Raw genomic sequence first — 27,409 nt, forward strand, 5'->3', positions numbered from 1 at the left:
TAGTGTAGGATTAAGCATATTATCCCTTAAAATATATAGAATATAATGATATATTTGGGGATTGTACAGCTGCTTGATTACAGAGCCCTTAGAAAAACATTTCTATTTTCAGGCATGTTCGACATTTCTCATACATATTCCTTTTTTAATATATAGAATAGCATTGAAAAATGCGTATTTCCACAATTTTGCTCATGAATATAATGGAACACAACGGCTGCTGGAAAATCTGCTCTGCCTCTGCCTCAAAATTCGGTTCTGAGCCTGTTTTTTATTCTCGCGAGAGCAATGGGGTTACCAAGGTACCGGGCACGCAGCGTCCTCCAAAAATTGCAAATGCCTCCGGCTAGCCAATGAGGGGAGCTCGGACCGTACCAAAGTGGGAACCGGTTTAGGGGTGCTCCTTAAAGCTTTCTCAAAGAAACTTGGCAATATTAAAGGAACTCGGAATTTCACAACATGAAAGGGACAACAGTGTAAACGCATTATTACAGTGCTATTGGAGAGACTGCAAAGCTTTAAATGTGCCCTTTTACAAAAGCCCAAATGTAACCGTGTGTTCAGAGTTAATTAATGGATTCGTCCGCGCCAACATTGAAAGTTTCGTGAAAGTGAACTCCAATGCCGTTAGCTTGCTGTTGGTTTACTTGTGTTTAAATGCTTTGACACAGCTGTTTGAACGTCGAACTGTATTTGCTTTACTCAGTTGGTTTTGCAGGTGAGTAATCTTTTTGAACTGCTCATTTGTATAGGTTAATGTTACGCACCTGTATGAGGAATACACCTTTGCCACAGTGTATTGGCTAGTGGAGTCGCATCTAAGGAAGATGGACATCTTTTTGCATTGTGTTAAGGGGACCTTGAGATACGAATTAGTTTTACTATTGAAGATATTGACTGTGGATCTGTAGGTTCGCGATTGTAGAGTCTGAAATGGCCCACTGAGCTTGCAGCAGGCCTCAAATGTTGCGGAGAACACCATGCTGGAAAATGTGCTCTTTAACTGGAAACGTGCACAAAAGAAGTGTTGCATAAGAAGAGGAAGTCGTGTAAAAGGATGTGAGTCTGGTTTAAAGGTCATGCAGAGCTTCACTGTGCTCGGGATGTTGATGTATTGAAGCTCAGGTTTTTGCCAGGGGGGAGGAAAACGGTTCCCTTTTGTGTGTCAAAGGAGGAAGTTACGGCCCTAAATGCATTGCTGTTGAATTGGAGGTCCCTTCCTGTATTGACACTAGCAGCCTTCTCTTCAGCTGATTAATTTTTTTTTTTTTTTTAAACCTTTCAATCTATATAGTCTATTTTATCTAATCTATCTATGTCAAACGCATGTCTAGACAAAGTGAGTTGTTTTGTATGTGATGTAAGCTCTGAATCATGTTGGGTAATTTCTCTGTCCACTCCTCCAGGGTCAAAAGGTCAGCTGAGTTATCTTTAAGATACCACAATGGGACCTGATTACAAAATTCTGCGCGTGAGGTAGGCAGGTAAAAGATTGCAGTAATGGGCACGAGGTGAGGTAAATGCCTTGCAACACTTTTCACCTGGGGCGACAGTCACAAACGCACCCTTGTAATTTCCATTCTTAATAATTTCCAGGATAGGAATGTGTGTCTTGCAGCCTAGAAAAGTCACTCACTTGCCACTTTTTTGTTGTTGCTGTGGCTTGTAATTGAGCTAATGTAGATGGGACTGCTTCTTACATCTATACTGGAAAAACATTACTACTATTCAAACATGTTTATAGCAGTGGTGAAGCTCTGGCCTACTGGTATTCGCATTTGACTGCTGAAGAATTTGCAAAGACTTTGTTTCTGAAGAGAGGAAACATCAAATAGTAGCAGGAGTGTGGGTTAGTGTTGTCTGGAAAGAAGCTTATGGGGCTTTTAGACGGAGACCCACCACAGCCCGAGGGTGTATTTTCACTGTTTTTGAAGCAATAGACGAGATCCTGCTCTTCTAATGTGATTGGAAGATGTTGCGTTAACATTGATAACAGCCTTTTGTCTAGTTCAGAAACTTTGCATGCTACTTGGTACCAGCAGTGCCAAAATAGTGGTGGAAATGACAAGGGCTGTTTGGTTTTGTTTTAATTCATTGAAGAGCGTGTCACTGAATAGCACTCGCGAAAACCGTGCTTGTGTACAGTGGGGCAAAAAAGTATTTAGTCAGCCACCGATTGTGCAAGTTCCCCCACCTAAAATGATGACAGAGGTCAGTAATTTGCACCAGAGGTACACTTCAACTGTGAGAGACAGAATGTGAAAAAAAAAATCCATGAATCCACATGGTAGGATTTGTAAAGAATTTATTCGTAAATCAGGGTGGAAAATAAGTATTTGGTCAATAACAAAAATACAACTCAATACTTTGTAACACAACCTTTGTTGGCAATAACAGAGGTCAAACGTTTACTATAGGTCTTTACCAGGTTTGCACACACAGTAGCTGGTATTTTGGCCCATTCCTCCATGCAGATCTTCTCGAGAGCAGTGATGTTTTGGGGCTGTCGCCGAGCAACACGGACTTTCAACTCCCGCCACAGATTTTCTATGGGGTTGAGGTCTGGAGACTGGCTAGGCCACTCCAGGACTTTCAAATGCTTCTTACGGAGCCACTCCTTTGTTGCCCGGGCGGTGTGTTTTGGATCATTGTCATGTTGGAAGACCCAGCCTCGTTTCATCTTCAAAGTTCTCACTGATGGAAGGTGGTTTTGGCTCAAAATCTCACGATACATGGCCCCATTCATTCTGTCCTTAACACGGATCAGTCGTCCTGTCCCTTTGGCAGAAAAACAGCCCCATAGCATGATGTTTCCACCCCCATGCTTCACAGTAGGTATGGTGTTCTTGGGATGCAACTCAGTATTCTTCTTCCTCCAAACACGACGAGTTGAGTTTATACCAAAAAGTTCTACTTTGGTTTCATCTGACCACATGACATTCTCCCAATCCTCTGCTGTATCATCCATGTGCTCTCTGGCAAACTTCAGACGGGCCTGGACATGCACTGGCTTCAGCAGCGGAACACGTCTGGCACTGCGGGATTTGATTCCCTGCCGTTGTAGTGTGTTACTGATGGTGACCTTTGTTACTTTGGTCCCAGCTCTCTGCAGGTCATTCACCAGGTCCCCCCGTGTGGTTCTGGGATCTTTGCTCACCGTTCTCATGATCATTTTGACCCCACGGGATGAGATCTTGCGTGGAGCCCCAGATCGAGGGAGATTATCAGTGGTCTTGTATGTCTTCCATTTTCTGATGATTGCTCCCACAGTTGATTTTTTTCACACCAAGCTGCTTGCCTATTGTAGATTCACTCTTCCCAGTCTGGTGCAGGTCTACAATACTTTTCCTGGTGTCCTTCGAAAGCTCTTTGGTCTTGGCCATGGCGGAGTTTGGAGTGTGACTGTTTGAGGCTGTGGACAGGTGTCTTTTATACAGATGATGAGTTCAAACAGGTGCCATTCATACAGGTAACGAGTGGGGGACAGAAAAGCTTCTTACAGAAGACGTTACAGGTCTGTGAGAGCCAGAGATTTTCCTTGTTTGAGGTGACCAAATACTTATTTTCCACCCTGATTTACAAATAAATTCTTTACAAATCCTACCATGTGGATTCATGGATTTTTTTTTTCACATTCTGTCTCTCACAGTTGAAGTGTACCTCTGGTGCAAATTACTGACCTCTGTCATCATTTTAAGTGGGGGAACTTGCACAATTGGTGGCTGGCTAAATACTTTTTTGCCCCACTGTATAAGGGTGCATGGTTAGACGTAGCAATCCACTGTTTTCTTATGAACCTCCTCTCCCCTCTAAAGACGTGTTGACTCGGTCTTTTAGGTTATCTGATGCATCCTGAAGCAGAAGTGAATATCTAATATTGTAGATGACTGTAGTTATGATTTTGTGCTCGTATAAATAATATAAATGCTCGCTTTGAACTTCAGCAGGTTGTGTTGACCATGTTGACTTGGATAAATGGACTGGGCTGCAGCTATGTGATTGGTTGATTAGGTGTCTATGTTGGCGAACAATTAAACAGGTGTACCTAACAAAGTGGCCAGTTGCGTAGTAGCGTTTAACACGGGACTGTAAATCTTTATAAATCTGCTTTAAATGAGCAAGGTTTTTCTTGTTTAAAAAAAATTCTTTTTGCACAACATATTTCATAATATTTGCCCAAATATAAAAGACATGTTTGATCATCAAAATGTCAGGTGTGAAAAGATAAGACGATGGATATATTTGTCACAGTAAAGTATCAAACTCATGGACTTTAATGTAAGAGGAGGGGATGTATGTCATTCTGAACCAGCAGAAACCCAGAATGATGCTTTGCTGTCCCAGAATCTCTCAGAGCATCTTTTTAAGAACAAAAAAATCTTTCTTGTTGTTTACTTTTCAGTATTTTGGTCCTTCTGGTGGTGCCTCATCTTAATTTTAGCCTTTCTGGGAAGGGGGGGGAGCAATCCTTTTTAGTCAGTGACTGTAATGTCACAGTTTGTGCCCAACATAGCTGCCACACAGACACACACATGCTGGAACATCTCATCTGAAAAGTTACCCCAGATGGCACTCATAATAGTTTGGCTCACCGCTGGAGTCTAGTCGTGTTCCGTTTTCTCTCAGCTTATCCACACTGTTTATGTGGCAGCAAGCCTGTGATTAGCTGCAAAATATCATATTTTCCATTGAAACCTACACACAATCCATCACAACAAATAGCCACCAAAATAATAGTGTGGCTTAAGCTATGTAATGCTCCACTAGCTGTAGACTGTAATATAGCCAACAACAAGGGAAAATGTTTTTCTTTGCAGAGTGCACGCTGGGTTTCCGTGTGTGTATGTGTGTGTTTACATGTAAACACTCATCTTTGAGAGAAACTACAATGAGTTCTGTTTTAGTCGAGTTTAGCCGAGATTAACAAAGGGAGAGTTTGGAGTGGTGTGTTCGTAGGAGGCACAAAGACTCCCACTACGCTTGTTGCAACAGTCGGTATTATTCATCGTGTCACATGGACTGACTCAGAGGCTTGCGTTTTCACACTTGCTGCCTGGAAGCTGTCAGCGTTGCGTTGTTTTGCTGAGTTTGCCAAGTCCTGCTTGTTGTCTCTTTCTCTTCTTCTCCTCTTTTGTGTATTTGTAGCTTCCTGACTTGTCTCTGGCTCTCATCTGTTCCATGGTGCCACCTGTGTTTTGAATTTTATCTTCGTCCTGTCCTGCAGTTTATCTGCACTGACATGGCGATGAGGTCATCTTACACTGACACTGTTATTCAGACTGGGGAGGGTAATCTGCTCCATTTGGCCAGAGTATACAGCGCAGCCACAGCTACAGTTGGGCGTTATGCAACACTGTTCCACGAACTACTTTACGTTGGATGAACCAGATTAGTATCAGATTTATTTACTCACATGTCACTAAATATGATGTTCATTTTGATTGCAAGTAAATGGTAAATGGACTTGTGAAGGGCTTTTTGAGTCTAAGCCCTCAAAGCACTTTTTCATAGCACTTTCTAACGATCACACAGACTCCGTCGTCTGCTGAGTCACAGCCATCCAAATGTGCTGGCGATTAGAGGTCAAGCATCTTTTCTTGTGCCCATATATACAGTACTGTGCAAAAGTCTTGACCCACCCATTATTTCCTGATATTTTTGTTAAGAAAATGGGAAATGGGTGCAGAGTGTGCACTGGCTGAAATGCAGCCCCAGACAATAATAATAATAATAATAATAATATAATGGATTGGATTTATATAGCGCTTTTCAAGGCACCCAAAGCGCTTTACAATGCCACTATTCATTCACTCTCGCATTCACACACTTGTGGAGGCAAGCTACGGTTGTAGCCACAGCTGCCCTGGGGCAGACTGACAGAAGTGAGGCTGCCATATCGTGCCATCGGCCCCTCTGGCCATCACCAGTAGGCGGTAGGGTAAAGTGTCTTGCCCAAGGACACAACGACCAGGGTGGAGAGCCCGGGGATCGACCTGGGCTCTCTGTTAAAATGGTTGACAGAGCCTCAACCATTTTTCACTAATGGCTGTAGACACTGTTGTACATCTCTCATCTGCAATTAATGACAGTTTGAACCAAATATTTCATTATATTTCATTTGGATTGATCACCCAGAGTCCAGTCCTGGTCCTCAGAATGACCTCGTTTCTTGTTTTTTACGCACATGGCTTTCGGATACCGTTCACACTGTGTAACCATCTTTTCATAGATTCAACTAAAGAAATTTGAAATTTAGCTTCTTTGCTAAATTCTCTGTTGTGTAGACACAACACTGGTTTACCCCTTTAGTTATGTGTGTTTTTATGCTTGAATGACTCACGGGTCTGTGTTAAGTGGGTTAGCAAAGAAAGCATTCCTCTGAAAATGATCAGGTACAAAGTGTGGACTGAAAATGAGTGAAAAGAACAGCCAATGTTTAAACTTTGAAAGCCTTTCAGAAAAGCCTGGTTAACTATTGCTCAAGACCACTTTAAAAATGACAAAGTCCTCCTTGGAAGCAAAATAAATCAAATGAGGGGTGACTTAAAGTGTTTGCACAATACTGTACATTGAAATGAGTTTACTGAACTCATTCCTTGGCCATTAAAAGAAACCTATTCTGCTTGTTTTCAACTCCCGGACAGTTAAAAAATAATCCTTACTTATCAGTTCCTCTTTCAGAAACGAGCTCTGCTCCCTTTGAGGCAACTTTTTTTTTTCTGATTGGCTGTCCATTACAGTAGACTTGAAATGTAGCTATGCAGGACTGCTGTGTTCACAGGTGGGACTGCCTAAAGCAAAGGTGTCCAACTCCAGGCCTCAAGAGCCGGTGTCCTGCAGGTTATAGATATCATCCTGGGTCAACACACCTGAATCAAATGATTCAGGCCTCTGGAAAATTTCAAGACATGTTGATGAGGTAATTTAGCCATTTAATCAGCTGTGTTGGGTCAAGGACGCGTCTAAAACCTTCAGGACACCGGCCCTCGAGACCTGGAGTTGGACACCCCTAGCCCTAAAGCAAAACATGAGGAGCAGTCTGAAGTCTGAGCTTTTTATGCTTGCAGAGATTACATGCACTCACTGATCTTGATGAGCTTTTAGACATTGATCATGTTTTAATATTTTATATTAAATATATTTTATATATTCAGTAGGGGTGGGGAAAAAAATCGATATTGTGTAGTATCGTGATATTTTGTTTGTTGATAATGTATCGATACAGGGACAGCAGAAATCGATATTTTGTTACAAAAAAAGTTTTTGTGGACTGGAACTCTGACTTCAGAGCATGTTGATCCTTTTTCTGAGCAAGAATCCTGACATTCCTTCACTGTCCAAATGTGTTTAACTTTTTTTATGGCAGCAATAAACATGACAGTTTACTTATTTTAATTTAAGACATGTTTTATTTTAATTAAGTTTAAAACTTTTTTATTTAATGTAAAATTATATTTTGTTTTAATTTACTTTCAAATGCTTCAGTTGCTGAAGGGGCTGCATAGTTTTCACAAATTGCATAGTTCAGAATAGCTATAATTGTACCAGATGGTTGCATTCAGTTAAGTTGGCCTAGACTGTAATACAAACAATAAAACTGACTGAAATGAGAGAAAGAGAAAGACTTTGATATTAGATAAAATGAATATTGATAAAGTTTACCTTTATGTACAGAATCTGAATATCGCAAAATATTTTAAAAAAAATATTGCAATAATATCGTATTGTGCATTAAGTATTGTGATAATATCGTATCGTGGGATGTATGGTGATTCCCACCTCTAGTATTTAGTATATCTACGGAACAATTATAGGTCTACTTTAAGAAAGTCCTTCATTGCAATATTTTAATGTCATGAGATAAAAGCAGGAACTCGTAAGTGAAGGTTAATGTGAGGTTGTTGAATTTTTTATGGTCTAGTGGATATATTAACTTATTCAACAACCTTCATAAAGTGTTAATAGGGGAATATTTAAGATTCATTTCAGTGTACTGCAGCTGGCTATGGTGGTGAGGATCGGCTGAAGGCTTTAAGGACACTTGAGCCTAAAGCAAGTGGAGAATTGCTTTATGTGTCTCTACGATGGGCTTACTGGGCTGCAGTGACTCCCAGCTGCACTCACCAGAGGAGGAGCTGGTTATAATGCTTCATTATATAAGAAAATACTTGCAGAGATTGTTTAGTGTCTCCTTTCAGTTGCAGATTGATCATTCTTTTTTGTCTTTTCCAATTATTATTTTTGAATAGCTGAGCAAAGCAGATTTTCTGCCCCCAGTGTCTGAGAAGTGTTATTTAGAACCAAAGGCTCTAAAAACTGATCAAAAAAAACATTTTTACATGTTTATTTTTTTTTCGTGTTCATGCTGTTTTTTTGTTTGTTTTTTTACAGAGAGAATTCTTTGAATTTCCCAGTCAGGTTAAGCCCTCTCTGGTCCAAATATCCCAGATGGTAGGAGTCATGCGGCCGTACTTACAGTTTAGTCAAGTCTCCTCCTAAGAAATGAGGTCAGTGTGACTTCTGGTCCAGGCAATCTGTGCCTCTGTATCTCCTGACTTCTCGAGGTCAGCAGCTCGGGGCTCTCATGTTGGTGTAGTGACTAAGAGATGCTGTATAGCACAGAGAGGAACTTGACCTATTAAAAGGAAAACCCATGATTTTTTTTTAAATTTATTTTTTAATTGTTTTTAGTTTTATTTTCAGTGGAGTTGCTAGCTGAGCGAGCCTCCACAAGAGGAAAACAAGTTTCTGAAAGTGTTACTCGAGCATTTATTTACTAAAAAAGGTATTTTGTTCCCAGTATCTACAGTTAATGGTGTTTTTGTTTGGCGCTATTATATACAAGCAGCCTCCACACACGCGTGCACACGCACACACACAGAACCACATTTTGAGACTCAAAAAGGCCTTCAAACTTGTGAGGACCGGTGAGTGTGTCCTCACAAGTGACTCTTGGTTCTCACAAGTATAGTAGAATGCAGATTTCAGTCCTCACAAAGATAGCTAGACAGGAACACACACGCGCACACACACAGGGCCATTAATCATAGTTGGATCAGATACTGGGATCTAGACAGTTAACACTGAAGTAGTTGCAACGACAGAAGTAGAAATATCTGGTTTGGTGAGTCTGTGCTTAGCTTTGACGTGTCACTGACTGCTTGCTCATCAGTTCTTGGATTCTACACACATGACTGTGCCTGTTGGTGGGTGAGTGAGTGAGTGAGTGAGTGAGTGAGTGGATGGATGGATGGATGGATAGATAGTGTTCGCGCTTCTGTATTTTGTTTTATTTTGCGAGGATCTTCCATGTGCTCCACCCTGCTGACACAACTGACTGATGTCTGGATGCCACCCATCCTTTTCTTTATTCTCAGAGGTCTACGTTTCATCACTGCATGTGTGGGACACTGCCTCTTGCTTGTCATCGGTGCCTCTGGCTGTTTTGAGGTCATTATTTGGAAACGGGCTAATAGTTAACCATTATTTACCCTGCCCCCTCTACACAGGGGCTACTGACCTACTAACTAAATAAACAGCTTTTAACATGTCGCTATGCTATAGATCTCTGCTGCTGTGTCATGTTAGTATCACTTTTGCAATGCTGTCTTCATGTAGATGCAAATTGTTTGTAGTGTTGTACAGAGTCCATTTCATGAGGAAGGACCGATCGTGATTATCAGTTAGTTTTTGAGTTGGAAAGAAATGCATACGTGAGACGATAAATGGCAAAGAATTCAATGAGAAGTTGATATTTGAAGGGAAGTTTAAGAAAGTGTCAGATTTGACTGTTTATTCTATAAATGCAGTTTTATTCACTGGTGACTACTGAAAGTAAAGTTACTTAACATGGTGCTTTAAAATAAGTACATGCAGGTTGTCGGGTTATTTATGTCATATTGTTAGATTTGTGGTTATATTGTTAGGGGTAGCTTACCATAGTGGGAAAACATAGTTATTATCAGCATACGTGAGTAAGACGGGTAAATGAGCTATATTCTGGGAAACTGTTATCCACATGTTGTTTGAACAAAGCACACGGTCTTTTAAGGGCAATTTTGTTTCTGACTTCAAAACAAGTCAGAAAATGACTTTCCAACTCTGTAGGAGGGGCTCTCCTAAGAGCAAATAAATGCAGGTTTACTCCTGAGCTGCCTTTCCCAGCTCGCTGAAACAGTGTGCGGATTGATGTAAGCTTAAGTAAACGGTGTTCTTAATGAGCACAGATGTAATCTGGTACACAGTCATTAGTGTTCTTCCAACTAATTCCATAATGGACCTGTAGCATCCAGTTACTGTTGTTAAACAAGGCGTGATGCACCATTAGCAAAGTTATGTGCAGGGTTGTAGTGAGTAGCCTTGCTTTGAGGCACAGCATTGGTACGTGTTGTGTTGCTGGGTTTTTAGAGCTTGAGTGGTTGCAGGTCAAGTAAAAATGTAATTAACCAGCAAAGAATTCATAGCGGCATCATTCTTCTTTATGCTGCCATTTTTTTCTCTCTCTCTCGCTCTCTCTCTCTTTAAGAATTTGGGATCATAGCTTGACTCTGACATCACAGGATTTGCACTGAGGAGTTTGGATGTTAAAGGCCACTTGTTGGGTGAAAAGTGTAGTTTTAGTTTTGTAACACTCATATTGTTGCCGGAGCTTCAACCTTTTTTTTTCAGGTGTTCAGATATAAAAATTAGCTGCATTTATTTGTTTTGTTTACAATTTGTTTAAATAATTTGCTTAGGGATTATTAAAGGATTCTGATTTAGATTTTATATCGCACCAATATAGCTATTGAGGAGTATTTATGCCTGGGAAATGGTTGAATGTACAATTGTTTAAATAAATAACCAAACGATGGAAAAAGTATTCATGAGATGAACCTTTGAGGGAAGTGTAGAATCCAGTGTATACCTATTTCAACCAGTGACCAATCATATGTTTCCTTACTGTGTGTTTTGTATATGCTGGGGGTGAGGGAGGCAATCAGAAGAAAGTTCACTTGAGTACCTTTTAACACAATTCATGTGTCACAGTCACGGTCAAGTCCTGGAATTTAAAATGTGGATGTGCACGTGAACAGAACAGGACTGCTTTAAAATCTGCCTCCTGTGAATTCTCCTACTTAAACGGCATTACTGAATCTCTGGAGTACCTTTTTAATAGAGTAGAGTAGAAGTGGGCAGTATGAATAAAATCCTCTTCCTGGGTTAGTGGGGACGTACAATTTCATTTACAGCAGTGCCTGCAAAAATCTAATAAAACCTGAAATGTTCAATGAGTAACTGCCTCAGTAAGAACTGTGTGGTGAAGAGTCCTTGAGTATCATGTTGCTCTGTGTTGGTCAACACTTTAGGTGCATCCACACAGAAAGCAGTTTGCTCTTTGTGCAGCACTTTGTTGTGTATGGGGATGTCCATTTACCGCCCTGTCATATGTCAATCAATGGTAACCTTCGCTCTTTGGTAATTGCTTCAGTTTAACTTGGGACCTGCCCACTTAAATAACTGCTGGAAACATGAAGTTTAAAGTTGTCCAGTGTCACTGAAATTCTGTGGTCTCTGAATGCAAATGCCCTTCACTGTGCGAACTAGCAGGAGTATCTATAGAGAAACTTGGACCACAGGAACGTAACTTCTTGTGCTTTTCATCCAAGCTCTTACAGCAGTGCTTTTGAGAAGTTTTCTGTGAGTTATGTGAACACTCCTACTCTGTTACCTCAGTTTGATTCCTGCAGGATGACAGACACTGGGCCTGCTTGGACATGCCAGCATGTAACGGAAAGAGTAATGTGACATGTTAGCCCAGCAAGTCCCTGCATTTGTGAAGTGTATCTGGGTGTGTGCATCAAGTGACAGAGATTATAGTTGTGGTATGAGAGAAAGTGGGTGGAGCTGTAACTTTATCCCCCCTCACACTCTTTCGGTGGTCTCGGAATCAAAAAGTGTGTGTGTGTGTGTGTGTGTGTGTGTGTGTGTGTGTGTGTGTGTGGGGGGGGGACTTCCAGTGGGTTGTCAATATTGACTCAACATTGTATGAGAGCCTGTGTCTGCATCTGTGTATCATAGATCAGAGTATTTGCCAAATGAGAAGGCACCACACATTCACACTAATACATTTAATCCACCTGCCTCCTCTGAGTCTCAGAGCACAGTCATGTGTGTTAATGGAAGACGTTCAGGGAACGCTCTCTGACTGCTTTAGATACTTAGAGCACCATGTCTCTGTCTCAGTCATGAATTTAAATATATGAGAAAATTCCGCATTTGCAAAGAAGTATGATCCTGTCTTGGTGCTTCAGCATCCTTTTTACACGATATAGTCCTGTCCTTATAGGATCCTAATATAATTTCATAATAAAATCTGGTATTTAGTTTTACATCGTTGTTTAGGTTCAGAGTTACAGAGGTATCGTTCTGAAATATGTCAGCTCTAGATTTTATGGCTGGCTTGTAACTCCACTAAACCTTCTAAATGATCTTTTCTGTAAATGCTGGGATATTTGACCTGTCTCCCCAATGTGATGCTCAGTTGTGGGCAAAAGACCTGCAACTGACAAATAAAGGCTATCTCATCATCATCTCTCATCTCATCATTGATCATTATATTTGTTTGTTTGGGGGTTTTTTTTGGGCTTGAGATGGCTAATGATGTCAGTCTGAAGTAGCCAATTGCTGACTCTACCCTAAAATAGTAAACTTTTGTTGTTGTTTTTGCTCAGCTGATCTGCAGTTTTATGGTGTGGCAATCATAAAAATAAATGTAATGATTTAGCTTAACTTCCCAAATAAATGCACAGAAGTTATTAGCTAATGCTAGCAAGCTGGGTTAGCAATCTTGCTAGCATCAGTTAGTCAAATAAACTATACAGGTGCATTACAGAGAACTGGATAACTGCTTATATATAAAGTAATAATTCTCTTAAGCTGGGTATTTTAAAATGGGATCCCTCTGAGATTGACTCACCTTTTAAAGCCAAACTCAAGTGACCATGAAAGAAATTGCAGTTTTTGTCACATCTCTGGTTTCTTTTTTTTTCTGCCTGGAGGGTGTTCACAATTGCTTCTTGTTCACTAGCACTGCCTCTACTCTACTCTACTCTACTGGGTTTCGGTCATTTTTCCATTACATTTGAGAACCAACATAATGCGCGTGGGGTGTCGTTATATATACCTGCTGCTAAACCAATAGTAAACACCTCATTATTGGACCATGGTGTCAGTTTGTGTTTAGCCATTTCACTTGTTGTGGGTTTCAAAAATGGCGGGTTTGATTCTTGTGAAGGAGTTGCTGTCATGACTCATCCATTGATGTCACTCCCCCCTTCATCTCGACCTGCTTACGTCAAGTAGGTACTAAAAAGTACCTGGTACCTGTCCTACCACCTAATTGAAAACCCTAATGGTCTGGTCAAGCCGAGAAGGTAGTAGTGGGGAAAAGAGGCTAATATGTCATACTGGTCAGAGATCATGTAGCTCTACATGCGTCCTATCTAACCTACTCCCGTTGTGTTAATGCAGAGCCGTCGACAGCGTTTCCTCTGCAGCATGGAGTGAAAGTCCCCTCCTACTGCTGCTGCCTCAGAAGAATGACTGACCGCTGTGTTCATGTGTGTCGGACTCAGACCTGTGACTGTGAGCACCTGAATCTGTGTATGTGTTTGTTGGTCTGGTGCAGCCTGCCCTGACTGCTCCTTTAAACAAGCGCTGCTGTGTGTTCAGACTGTAATGAGCAAGAGCAGCTCAGCCACAGTGTGGAAGATGTTAACAAAAAAAAAATATTGAATGTAGAAGACAAGTAAGTTTTGCTTTTTTGTGTTCTTTAAATATAGTACACAGAGCTTTATATATAGTATTCCAGGAATCCTGTCGAGGTATTCCAGTAGTAAGGCTTCTCCTGAACTGCTGTTTTACTGCCTTCAGTGACAGGATATCCTCAGCCACACCTCTTTGATAATAATATTTGCTTTCTTGAATTCGCCCACTGTCTGTTAAGCCACTCCCCTTCCCGACTTTCTCACTTACTAGCATACATCGTTATCTCTGGATCTGTTGGAGAGGAAAAGGGTAATATTTCACTTGAAGAAAGCCACGAGTGTTTTTATTTGGACGTTGTCACAGATGGTAAATTAAATGGAACCCACCTGGAAAATTGTAGTCCTCTCAACTCTACCATTAAAATGGTTTGGAGGTTGACACCAAACAAAGCCCTTATGATTAGGGATGCCACGTTTCCATTTGGGATTAGATGCACATGTTGGCTTTGGGTACCGATACTGAACACTGACCTAGCACCTAATCATTTTTTTATTTTTTTTTATTAGTAAGTCAACATCAGGGTGGACTTTGCTTCAACTTTGCAAATAAATCCAGTAATATAAATGTACTAAATCTGTATTTAACATTTAGGAAAATGTCAAATCAAATTAGGCCTGAGATGGGCAATATTTATCTAAGGCACAAATCTAATTTAAGCTCTGCGTGAGAGTCATTACTCTGCTGCATGAAACTGTTATTTACAGTTTAGTTTCTCCTTTTCCGGACCCTCGCCCCCACCCGCCCTCCACCCGTCTGTAGAGCTGCAAAAAACGGCAGGAAGTGAAATAACAATAATTGAGTTGATGACAACACTTAAGTGTTACACAAACAAATGCCCTGCTAGTTTCTACCTTTATATAATGTCTCTCTGAATAAAGATAACAAGTGAAAGTAGATAAGAGATGGAGGCCAAGGCGTCTTCTTGCTGGAACTTTCCAGTCAAACCAACTTGGTGTGACCACAGTTGACCAACTTTACATTTAAGTAAAGGGAGACTGTGTCGCAGGCATTTTTGGGAGTACATTAGCTCTCCTGCTAGCTGCTGCTGTCCCATCAGCTGTTGTCACTCATATCTGCTGCAGCTTTTTAAGTCAAGATCAGAATTCTGTACAGTCCACATGTTAGATGAGTGCATCTCTGCTCCGGAGGGACTGGCCGTTTATCTCTACAGTGTTAAGATGAGATGATAAAATAGAATCCACAGAGTTAAGTTTAGATTTATTTATTTGCTCTGAAAAGTCTTCATGGGGACGAGAGGGTCAAGAGGTAAAAACTAGTAATTCAGTGTTTGCAAAGTAATCTGCTTGGAGTGCAACACATACAGTTTACATACTGCTTCCACTAGATGCTGATTACCGAAGTGTTTCAATGACCTACAATGTTTCTTTACCATTTTTTTTCCCCCCTGAGACTGATAATTCTGCTAAAGCTGTTAAAGAAACTGCTTTATTCTTCTCGGATTTTTCCCTTATAGTAACTGGCGATACCTCAGCATCCGGATGCGATACACAAAGCCCCATTACCTTTTCTGGTATTAACGGTGCCACGGTTCTGGGTAACTGACGGGACAATTTCAAAGAGTTAAAGTGTCAGGAAGGTTTGTGTCACTGCTTGGAAAAACTCAGGCTTCCTGTTCACATAGTGTTGGGTTTTTTTCCTCCTCCGGTCTTTTCCTGAGGTGGAGTCTTCCCTTGGATGTGGGAGGAGACGGGGGAGAGTCTTATAGCTTGAAGAGCAGAGACTCCCTCCAGGTTAGTGTTCATTTGGCTCATACACAAGTACTGGCTCACTGGCAACTTGCAGCAGCTGAGAACAGCTTTGCACGCTCGGAGCTGCTGCCTGCTTCCTTCAGCCTGACACGTTCAGTATTTCTTTTTGGGTTTCCTAGAGCCGGCTAACAGCTTAAAGAACGTAAGTAAACTTTGCTTTTTCTCCTGTTTGAGCACAGTCAGCAGTGTGTACACGTGGGGGTTGTTTATCTAAACGGAGGGGAGGGCTTGTTCCTCTGGCAGGTATCCACAGGACAGGTCACGCTTCAAAGTTGTCAGTTTATGGAACGATTTGGTTTTCTTTTCCCTGTTTTATTAAAATGACATTCAGTTCTGGATGAAATCCTGCATTATCACAGCGGGTGCTATTGTCTGTTTCTCTGTCGCTGCCGGTACTTCCTTGTCCTTGAGTTGGGTGCCAAACCTAAAAATACTGGTCTTGATTATAACTTTTGGCAGCTCTGCTCCAGGACTAATTTCATTCTCTCAGCTGTAAGGGGCTGCGAAGCTTCACGTGTACTGGCAGAGCCAACAATATACCCTCCCTAAAACTGAATTTAAATTCTTGTTGTAGAGCAACGTGTTGTGCTTACTGTTGTCACTCCAGAGGTGCTTCATTTTATCTCCCACATAATATCTCTCTTTAAACAAGTTGACTTTTCCCCACTCTTTTTTTCATGAATGATTTTTAGGCTTTCAGCACCAGTGTGAGAGCTAATCAAGGATTACACAAAGGGTTAAAGGCAGAAGAATGTGTCCTGTGTGAGTGTGTCTGTACATGTATGAGTAAAACACTCCTTGTATCCAAGCCAACTCTGAGGCCTAGCCACTGAGGCGACTCCAGTGACCGCTCTCCCTCCTGTGTGTGTGTGTGTGTGTGTGTGTGTGTGTGTGTGTGTGTGTGTGTGTGTGTCTCTCTTTATGGCAGCAGATGACTGTGCTTAACACAGCTGCATACTAAAAGGACATAACTACCATGTAATTGCATTAGTAGGTATATTTACTTTAATGCTTTAATACCCCAAGGTGTGAGTGTGCGTTGTCTAATAGATTAGCTCCAGCTGACTGAGGTGGGAGTAGTTGCCCCCAGCCACTGATGCAAACTCCGATCAGATGGGGGGTGGGTATATCATAGTGGATTCTGTAATCAGCAAAAAATCTTTGCTGGATCAGAGTTATTTTATCCTCTGGAGATGCAGCAATGGCAGAATGTCTTCAGGCATTGTAAAGTCAATGAGTGGTAGTCCTGCATGTTAGTACCCAGAATAGGAGGGAAAAGAATTGTCCAAGTTCTTACAGTTTGTTATATTTCTGGGGGGAAAATTATAATAAAAATGACAGTGCTGAATCTTTTTTCTGCATCATAAATTTAAGCCTTCACAGGCATATAAAGGTTGGCAGTGGGCACTTGTATAGGCTATGTTGTAGACCAGGGGTCCCCAATCCCGGTCCACGAGGGCCAGTGTCCCTGCAGGTTTTAGATGTGTCCTTGATCCATCACAGCTGATTCAAATGGATAAATGACCTCCTCACATGTCTTGAAGTTCTCCAGAGGCCTGGAGGCCTGGTAATGAACTAATCATGGGTGTGTTGACCCAGGGTGAGATCTAAAACCTACTGGGACACCGGCCCTCGTGGACTGGGGACCCCTGTTGTACACCCTACATACATTCTGTACAGAAGTCTGAAGTGGCTGTGGTGAGACTCATTGCACGTGTAAAGGAAATCAAGGGTCATTATAAATTCTGATGCTCTACCTCAAGCGGTTACAGTGTGCTTAAACTATATAAATCTCACAGATATTTAACATTTCGTGACGATTGGAGGGTGGCGCTCTGAGATTACAATTGAGCCGTGTAACTCTAATGAGCTCTAAAGTGAAAATAGAAGCACAGCACACAAGTAATTTACATACCACTGAAGGGTGTGAGCCTCATGGGACCCTCCTGAGGGGGGGTCATAGGTATAGTTTACCCCCCACTCAAGAGAGTCACACCAATAAGTGTGAAGTGCCTCTTGACAATATGTAGTTTAGGATCACAGTTGTTAACAAAATATGCATTTTCTATCAGTGGTTGAAAGGGTGAAAAATGGCTAATGATATGCAAATATCATGCAGTCTAATTTATATACCTACGTACCTTTTGCACTCGAGCTCAGGAATAGTTCTTAGTTTTAAAACCTAAACTTCATGGGTATCAGACCTTTAGCAAAAATACACTAGAACTCGGGCAGCAATTTTAATTACACTCTAATGAACTAATTGTGGTCAGAACTAGCTAAATCAATAAATCCATAAACTCAACAGTCTTGTTTGCACTGCTGCCTGCTAACGTCCGCCACCTCTGTTCAAATCAAATCAAATCACTTTTATTGTCACATCACATGTGCAGGTACATTGGTACAGCACATGTGAGTGAAATTCTTGTGTGCGAGCTTCACAAGCAACAGAGTTGTGCAAAATACAATAATGTAAACAAGCAAAATACAAGAATGGCTACATCTGAAACTAATAAATATATGTACAATATATAATAGTATATGCATTTCTGGATGTGTATACTAAATATTTTTCTGTGTGTGTGTGTGTGTGTGTGTGTGTGTGTGTGTGTGTGTGTGTGTGTACACATATTTTACAAATTAAATAGAGTAAACAATAAATAAAATATATAAAATATACAGAGTTGAGACATGTTCACCATATTACAGTGCAAATTCGGGTTAAGAGTTGAATTAGCTAAATTGTTATAATGCCTTAACTAACTTGGTTGTGTTGTTAACCTGACTCACTATAAGAATCTGTTTATGTTAATGTTGTGTCTGTATGCACTGTTTATGTAGTCTTCTATGTCTGGCACATCTTAACTTGATGTCAGCTTAAAAGGAAGTTGGAGTAAAAGGCAGATGTTTCATTTATATACCCGTTAGATGTTCTTATCATCTTCTTTGCATACACTTTACACACTGTTCTTACTACTTACTGCACTCAAATGATCCCTATATCTATTTTTTCCCTTTATTTTACAAATGTGGACACATCACAGATGTTCTGTATTTGTCTTCACAGCTTGGCTTAGTTTTCCCAAGGGAGGACTCAGCCACCTGCTCTCCTGTGATTACCTACTCAGTCAAAACTCTCTTCCTGACGTGAACACACAGGCACACAGACACAAGAGTTCATTGGTTTGACCTCCATTTTCCCCCCTCTGGTGTAATTGTACATGGATGTGTGCGTTTCCTGGGGCCACAGACACAGACAGATATGGGCAGAGGTGGAGGAGGGGGTTTAAGGGGAGACGGACGGACGGATTGACAGAAGCGGGGAGATCCAGGGGAAAAAAGACGAGCTGGATGCTATAATAACTGTCGGTTTATGGTTCAGTGGTTGTTTTTGCAGTCGACTCGACTTCTGTCCGTATAAAAACAGTTGCATAACCTTGTCCAGACACTTCAGTCATGCATGTCAGTCCATCCAGCCAGGAGCAGTTCTTCAGTTGGAAACAAGCAACGTGGCTGAAGCTGATAGCCGCTCAACAGAATAACAGCAAGGTCTGACGCTGTCACGACCAACTGTCTGTCTTCATTATCATTCTTTGGAGCTTCCTAAATCAGCCCTAAGGGGAGTGGTTGATAACTTTTTGAACCCTTCTTTTAAGCTCTCTATTGATTTTTAAAAACTGAGGCTGAGTGTCCCAGTGGGATAATGGGCAGGGGCTTGTGTTGCATTAGTTTCTGTCCAAGCTTGGTCTGATTCTCATCAGGTTATCGTTCATCTGGAAGCCACAGGGAGGACACCAGCTGAACCCTGCACTGAGATGAGAGATTTGTTAATACGATCCATCTTGCTTACTGTCCTGTTTCTTGACCTTTTGTTGAACTGGGTTTTGGTACAGATAAATTCAGGTCTGGTCCAAATAGATAAACTATAACTCTGTAGACCTTCCTTTGGCTTAACTTGCAAACAGGTTTGCACAGCAGGTGAATGATTTAGTTATAACTAAATCAGGGATAAGTGCGCTCAGTCATCTACAGAGCTAGGAGCAGAAAAAAAACTGCCTGAGCAGTCTGAAGCATGTGACTTTTGGCTCACTAGATCACTTACCCACTCACTGACTTCATTATTTGTTTCTATGAGCATGGAGCATTGTTTGTTTTGCTTTTTTCTTTTTTCCCCCTTCCTGAACACTTTGGATTGTAGTGCAGCATTTCCATGTGGGCTTCCTTGCAGTTGACAGTCGGGTGTTCACAGGCTTCAGGAGCAAATCGGGAAACTCCAAGTGTCCAGAAATAGATGAGCTAAGTTCACCGCGAAACAGGGTCAACCTGCGGGAATTGCCCACAGCCGAGGACGTTTGTTTGGTTTTCTCTTTCCCACTCACGTTCTGTTGTGAAATAAATCCCGGCTTCCTGCTCATCCCTCCAGTGGGTGAAGCAGCTGAGTAGTCACTGTTGATGAACTCACCACCTCTTTCCTTCCATGCTGGGGTAAAGCTGACAGGCTCAAAAACTGAAGGATTTGAATGGTATCGCATGGAGCTGCACTCTGGCTTTGAGTCAGCATCAGGAACTGTTTAAGACTCAGTATGATTCATTCTTATTGTGAGGCTCACCCTGGATAGGAGGTTGACACTATCTCTCTTAGTTGGGCTTTCTCTTGTTTTCTCTGCTATTATATATTTTCTAATCTTGCCTATTCTCACCTTTTCCTTTTTCCTCCTCCCCCACCCTCCTACTGCAACCCGTTTCCTCACGAGCTGCTACTTATTCAGTAACTTGCTAGAAAATATTGGCGAAGCAAATTGCTCCCATTCATGGGCTCTCTCTGTAATTACACTTAAGCCGGCGGCACGGTCAAGTCAGCTGTGGTAAAATGCCAGTCACTGTTTCCTTTCAGCTGCTTTACAACATTTGTGCGCGCAGACATTTTGGGCTTCTCTCTTTGATTTCAAACATTCTGTTATTCACCCCCCACAGTCACTCACACGCCATGAAACGCAGTCTCTCTCTCTCTCATGCAGACATCATAAACCATGTTGTTGGCCACTTATATGGTGGTTAGAAAACTGAACGTAAAAACAGTCCGATTCATAACAACTCAGCGGTTTGCATAGTTTTGTGATGATAATCACAATGCGCAAGTTTCCATTGAGGAATAGGAATATCATTCCTCGGCCCTTTGCCTTTTTGGAGACATCATCAACTGCAGTTACAGAACATGAACGGAAACCAAGAGGCAGAAAAGTTAAGAGAAACGAGACTGAGCGCTGCTGCAACGCTCAACTCGTGGACCGGTGGGGACGAGAGGCTTAATGGTGCCGTTTGCACACACATTAGTCCCATTAGCAGAGCGGCTTTTAGCCATCTGACCCCTTTCACTGGAGAAGATGAATGACAATAGCTGCTGTTTTTAAAGTAGTGACTATCCAGGCTCACAGTATTTGCATGTGGACGACTCTTCTCATTGGCAGGCTCAAAGGAAGGAGGGTAACTGGGTTAACATTTACATAGTTAAAGCAAATCTAATCTCCATGAAGAGGGAATTCATTTAGCAGCTTGACGATAATTGTTGTCAGTTGTTGGAACTCGTTCTCCTTCACTAACAATATCAATGCACAAACTGTTGAGCGCAGAATGATAACAAAAAGACTGAATAAAGGGTGGATCAGGGGATTAGAGTTATCAGCAGAGGTGGGTTTATGCTGGTGTGACAGGGATCTCCTGCCCCCTTTGTGTCTGTGGGATTTGTTCACACCAGTAATTGTGTATAAGTGTATGTTAGTCATTAGGAGTGATAGAAATCAATAACCACGCTTTAAAAAGACAAAATGTGTAGACTTTGGATCACAAGCTGTTTGGCTGGACATTTTGGGACACAGTGAAATAGAACAAATACTCCAGCAAAGGTTGGCAGTTCTTACAGAAATTAGTGTTTTTAAAGACATGAAAAGACTCTAAATCTGGAGCAAAGGAGGTGTGTTTTTTCCTCCTCTTGGCAGAGGGCTGTGTAAGTGTAATGACAAGGCCACAGCATACTAAAACCGAGGTGGCTGAGGTTTCTGTGACCTAACGTTTGTCTTCACCGTTTCTGTTAAAGCATTTTCTCTAAGATGAGTTTCTTTGAGTAGATTCAGGGACAAGAAATTCTATAATTACCTGAAACCTTTTAACCTTTTAGCTGTTAAACTACTAGTTAGTTTGTCGTGAGGATGATGAATGTAGGAAAACAACAATGTGAAAGAAAGAGATCCACATGCAGCAGCAGATCAGTGATGTTTTACATATGTTTTATGGCGAATTCCTCAACTTACACAGTCAGATGAAAGTGCTAATCAGCACAGTGACGGGGAGTGTGTGAGTGGCTCCAGGTGGGTTGTGGTCTTCAGTGTATTTACTGTTGTGCGCTGCAGGCATTTACATTAGCGGGTGGAGCGCCACCATGGTGTCACATAACTGGACGTGTTGTGCGTTAAAGCTTAACCGTGTTAAGTTGCATTGAGCGCTATGATAAGGATGAACATGTGGAAAAAATACAGTAGAGCTGCTTCCCTGCAGTGGTTTGAGCTTTTTTAGGACACCAAGACAAGTCTGTGCTGACGTCATCTCGTGACTTTGTCCGCTAATCCACCTCTCCTTTCTTTTCCTATTTCAAGCTCACTTCAAGCTTTCTCTGTATTGTGTTTTTCATGAAAGACTCTTTATTTTATTATTATTTTTTGTTCCATCCCCTGAATGCATATATTCCCAAAGGCTTTGTGCAGAAGCTTCAGGTCGTCTCACTCATGCTTGGGAATCTTTTTTTTTTTTTTTCTTTCTGTTTTTATTTTTGTGCTGCAAAAGTATTTAGTTTGAGTAGTTTGAGGTAGGCTATTTTAAACTCTTCTTTGGTCTGTTACAAGATGAAAGCTAAGCGTGTGTGTGCGTTTTTCTTTTTAAGTGTAAGCTGTCAGTTTTTCTCTCTCGTCTGCTGCTGGTCTGCTGTTTGTGGATGTGAGCGTGAAGAGGGAGTCAGACGGGGCGAGATGTTGGGGGGAAAAACAGGGTCACATGTTGAGGGAGACAGGGAAGGAAGACGGCTATAAAAAGATTAATTAAAAATGTGTGGATAGACGTGCTGGAGAAGAGGTGGAGGTGGGGGAGGGGACGCACCGTGCTGTCTATCTGGATGTGATGTAACCCTGGAGTGTAAGGCTGTAAATGATAACATGCAGCAGGGAAGAGGTGTGGAGGAGGGGGAGAGTGGGGTTGTTTTTTTTTTTTTTTTGTTTTTCTGTGGAATTGAAGGGGGAAATAAATGAACAGCATGTGTGTTAGCAGTGTTTTAAAGCCCTGAAACTGAGAGAAATAATCCACAAGTTAATTGTGCTCCGGCAGAGGAAAAACTTTGTCCCAGTTCTTTGTTTAAACTTTGTTCTTACACTATTTTTCTTTTCTTTCTTTCTTTTTTTTTTAAAAGCTGAATCAGGTTTGGTTTCGGTGATCTTCATCTACTTTGTCTTCATTAGGCTAAAATGCAAACACACAAACAGCCACACAAAGAGCTCAGCAGCAGGAACAGTTGTGCAGGCTTTCAGTGGTTTTTTTTTTGTTTTTTTTCTCACATGTTTTCATAGCACCCCACTGAGCTTGATGCAAGTCAATGTAAAAATTGCATCTGCGGTGCCCCTCTTTTCCCCCGCCGTCCCCTTTCTCTCCCCCCTTTCTCCCTTTCAAAGAATTTTCATTTGAATGAAAGCCCTGCCTCAGTTTTGTTGTGCTTGAAAGGCAGGGGGAGGGGCCCAATTGGTCAGGATCTCCTTTGAGCCTAGCCAATGCGAGCACACCTCTCGCCTCCCAGCCCGCCCCTTGTACCCCTCCGAGTCTCCCGGCGACATGCGATTGGCTGGCTGGGAGGAGCCAGACTCTGTATTAAAGCCTGTCCCGTCTGCTCCACTTCAGTGTTAAAGAGAGTCCCCGTCTGTCAGCCAGAGAAGTGTGCGTGCATGTGTGAAAAAGAGAGAGTATGTGTGGATGCGTTATGGTATTAAGCGGTGGAAAGAAAGTGGAGGTTTATCTGACTTGGACTTGTTTCTTTCTAACCCTCTCCAGGACTACAGGGCGCTCCTGCTGAGTTGCTGGCCGGCTTTTTGGATCTGATCACAACTGGACAGGCGGGCTGGGGCTAAACAGAGGATTGTAAAGAGGATCAGAGAGACTGTGGTGTTGTCTGAGTAACTGGCGACTGATCTACAAGACTTGCCTTTTGGATTTAAAGAAACAAAAAAAAAAGAAAAAGACTGACCCTGACCCACAGTCTCTCACTGTTCTGGATCACAGCTGAGTTAATAGAGGTGGTCTGCACAAGGCTGGTGTGGAGGATCTGACCCCAACTGACCCTGTCTCGCAAGTAGCCTTTCACTGAGCCCGGACTGGGAAAAGGGACAAATAAAAGTGCAAGAGAGGTGTCGTGGAGGACAGACGAAAGGCAGAGGAGCAGCACAGCGACCGGTAAGGAAGTTAAATGGGGTTCTGAGAGCACGGGTGTGAGAGGGGGAGGAGTGGGGAGAAAAAGAGTACAAAAGAGCCCTTTTTTTTGTTTCCCTTAAGCTTAGAGAGGATGTGTGGGAGCTCTAAAAGGATGTTCACTGACCATTAAAGCCAGGTGTTTGCCTGCCTCTCCTCCTGTCAGCTAGTGTCTGACCATGAAGCTGTAAAACTGTTTTCACATACAAGTGAATTATTTTATGTTCCAATTACTTGTAACTCATGGAAAATCTCTATTTTCTCTGTCCAGCTCGTGCAGAATGCCAGTGGAGACCCTGCGGCCCTCAGATGGCCGTCTGGCCGGGGTCCCCTTTACCTCTGCCATGCCTTTCAGGATACTCAATAAGGGTCCGGATTATTTCCGCCGACAGGCTGAGCCCGGGGCCCGCAAACTGAGCGCCGTGGAGCGCCTGGAGGCCGACAAGGCCAAGTATGTTAAAAGCCAGCAGGTGGCACTCACCCGCCAGGCCCCCATCCAGCCTCCAATCATCCGCAAGCCCCTCGTCCCTTCGGGGATGATGATCAACACCCCTCCAGCCCGGAAAGTTAACCGATCGCCGGCTGAGGGGGAGAACACTGCAGGCAGGCAGGGAGCAGGAGACAGGAGACGACCTGCTCTAAACTTGGATATTCTAAATAACCTAATCAATGACGTATGTGATGGACCATCACATTGTTCCCAGTCCTCTTCCTCCACCTCCCCTTCCTCGTCATCTCCGTCATCGGGAGCTAAGAGCATCAGTAGCAGTCTTTCAGGAGAGCAGGAGAGGAGCAGCCGACTCTCCAACAACCTCAAACCTTTGAATCACGCCCTCGCCAACTCATCGTCCACCTCCTCCTGCACCTCCTCTCCACTCAACAATCATCTTCGGACGGCGGCAGCAGAAGTGACTCGACGTCCACCCCCTGTGCCAGCTCGCGCACCCCGCTTTGGCGTTCCAGTTCCCTACAGCTCCCCTAACTCGGTGACAGTACGCAGGGTGGACGTTCGGCCTCATGCTGAGATACGGAAGCCCCAGAGAGCTCAGCTGCAGCCACAGCTCAGGCCCAGACAGACACCCCAGGGCCAAGTCGCACACCCCCAAGTCCCACCCCCGTCACCCCCTCCCCCCTCCCAGAATCAACCGCAACCCCTCCCTCAGTCATCCCAAGCCATCCCCGCTCCTTCAGCCTACCTGCCACCCAGTCCAATGCTAGTCCGAGCAGGCATGATCCCTCCAGCCTCACCCGCTTTCACCCGCATCTCAAACGCCAGCTCCAAAGGGTCTGCCCGCAAGCACCCATCACTGCACCGCTCCAAGTCGGACCTGAGCGACCGCTACTCCCGTGCCACAGCCGACCTGGAGCGTTTCTTTAACTACTGCGGGTTAGACCCCGAGGAGGTGGAGGGAATGGGCGGGGTGGAGCGCTTCACGAGGGCCAACTCAGACATTGTGTCAGTCTCCAAGCTCCGAAGCGTTAGCACGCCCAGCTCGGAGTGTGGGGACGACCGGGTCAGGGAGGACGAGGACGACGAAGACGACGGTCCGTCAAGGGCCAACGAGCGGGTCCCGTATGGCATCTCTGTCATCGAGAGGAACGCTCGAGTCATCAAGTGGCTGTATGGCATCCGACAGGCGAGAGATTCTAACAACGCCGTCTCTAACGTATAGACCGTCAGGGACTCGGACTCCTGTTTGTTCATCTTTTGCTGCCTTACGTTACAGATACGGATAATCCTGCAGTTGATGTGTTTCCTGTAAAGACTTTCTTTTTTGTTCTCGGAATTTCACATCGGATGTTTAGAACTGGGCTGCAAGTCAGTACTTGCAGCGGAAGATGCACCCCCCCCCCCCCCCCCCCCCCCCCCTTTTGTAGGTCTTGTATAACAATATTGGTATTGAAAGCAATAATAGTCAGAATGGTGAGGATGAAGGCAGAGGATGATTGCGATAGGGTCTCCTTATGTAAAGGTACTCTCTGTGTGTGTGTGTGCGTGTGTGTGTCTGTGTGTGTGTCTGTGTGTGTGCGTGTGTGTGTTTTGGCACAAAGGCAGACTGTCACTGAGCAAGCCAGGAAGAAAACCACGTTGATACTGTGAAACTTTTTCACACAAAAAGCTTCTACGATCATATTCCTGTTTTTTGTTTTTTTGTTTTCAAAAACCTTTTAGGCTGTTGGACTGTTATTATACACGTTTGTGTCAGCATGCAAGTGAATCATTTGTATACATTATATTTTAGGGTATGTCATCAAGCACACGTCTTCCTTGCACAGAAGTTCGCTGCACTGACTCACGTTCAGGTCAATTACAGTTAGTGCTGTCTGTATATCGGAGTGCAACGTCTTCTAATTGTGCGCATCCGCAACACTTTCTCACATCGTGGCTCACGCTGTGCTGGTGCAGCCCGAGAAATCAGTTTGCTGTGTATGTCCCTGCACGTATGAGAGCAAGTCATATGATGAAGGATGAGCTCACATGTAGACGGTTGAAGTAAGTGTAACATGACAAAGATATTTAGCCTCCAGGGTGGGAAAAAATTGGAGGGAAAAACGAAAAGATGGATGAAAGGAAGACTGAAAAGAGAATACTCATGGATCAAAAGAAAAGCTACCTTTGCTGTATGAATATGTCTGCGGCTCTGAAAGTGTCTCAGGAAGATGGCATACTAACAAAATGGACCAATATTTATTTGGAAAATGTAATTTAATGTATTTTTTAATATTGGATGACTTTGTGTACAGAATTCAATCTCTGTTCTTAAGTGCAATCTGATGGTGTTTACTAGAATCACAGTATATGTAGGATGACAGTTAAATCCAGGAAGGAGACAAATGCAAAGTGTGAATGTTGCACCTGTCTCTCTGTGGGGAGCACAGAAAGTGAGACTGTTGTGTATTTATTCAACTTCCTGTTTGTCTGGGAACAAGAGGTCTGTCTCCTCCCTCACCCTGTGTGAGTTCTCTCGAGTTCTCCTCTGCATCTACTGCCTTCGTAAGTTATCCAGCAGTGTGAGTGGCGGTCACGTTTCCTCAGACGAGAGGGCCGGAGAACACATGCAGTATGCTGTTGAGTCCATCACTCAATGCCCAAAGAATCTTCAAGAGATGAGAGATGGAAAATGCTTTACCATGGTGTATTCTGAGCAGTTAATAAAAAAAAAACCAAAATGTTCAATTACGTTACTCTTTGTGGTTTTTCTTTATTTCTCTCTAAATATTAAGGCAGATGGTGGTGCTTCCAGCGTATGGCTCCAAACAGTCACTCCTCTGATTTATTTGGTGTTTATGATAGGCTGCTGCCGAGTCCAGCTCAGTTCATTTGAAGCAGG

The 27,409-nt window shown here is 42.8% G+C and overlaps 1 protein-coding gene across 6 annotated transcripts; it reads left to right on the forward strand.

The window, feature by feature from the left end:
- Positions 1-581: 581 nt before the first annotated feature.
- On the forward strand, positions 582-25,931 carry LOC308407994 (protein FAM110A). Of its 6 annotated transcripts, none has more exons than XM_080900027.1 (4): positions 608-718; positions 13,513-13,644; positions 23,664-24,062; positions 24,349-25,931. In XM_080900027.1, exon 4 carries the CDS (start codon positions 24,359-24,361, stop codon positions 25,748-25,750), a length of 1,392 nt encoding a protein of 463 aa, XP_080756153.1. In that variant the 5' UTR covers positions 608-718; positions 13,513-13,644; positions 23,664-24,062; positions 24,349-24,358; the 3' UTR covers positions 25,751-25,931. The 6 variants fall into 6 exon arrangements, with proteins under 6 accessions (XP_080756152.1, XP_080756153.1, XP_080756154.1 ...); XM_080900028.1 differs by having other exon boundaries at positions 13,513-13,626; XM_080900026.1 differs by lacking the exon at positions 13,513-13,644 and having other exon boundaries at positions 582-718.
- Positions 25,932-27,409: the final 1,478 nt, after the last annotated feature.

Source organism: Rhamphochromis sp. 'chilingali' (genome assembly GCF_963969265.1).
Source record: "Rhamphochromis sp. 'chilingali' genome assembly, chromosome: 12".
Lineage (NCBI taxonomy): Eukaryota > Metazoa > Chordata > Actinopteri > Cichliformes > Cichlidae > Rhamphochromis > Rhamphochromis sp. 'chilingali'.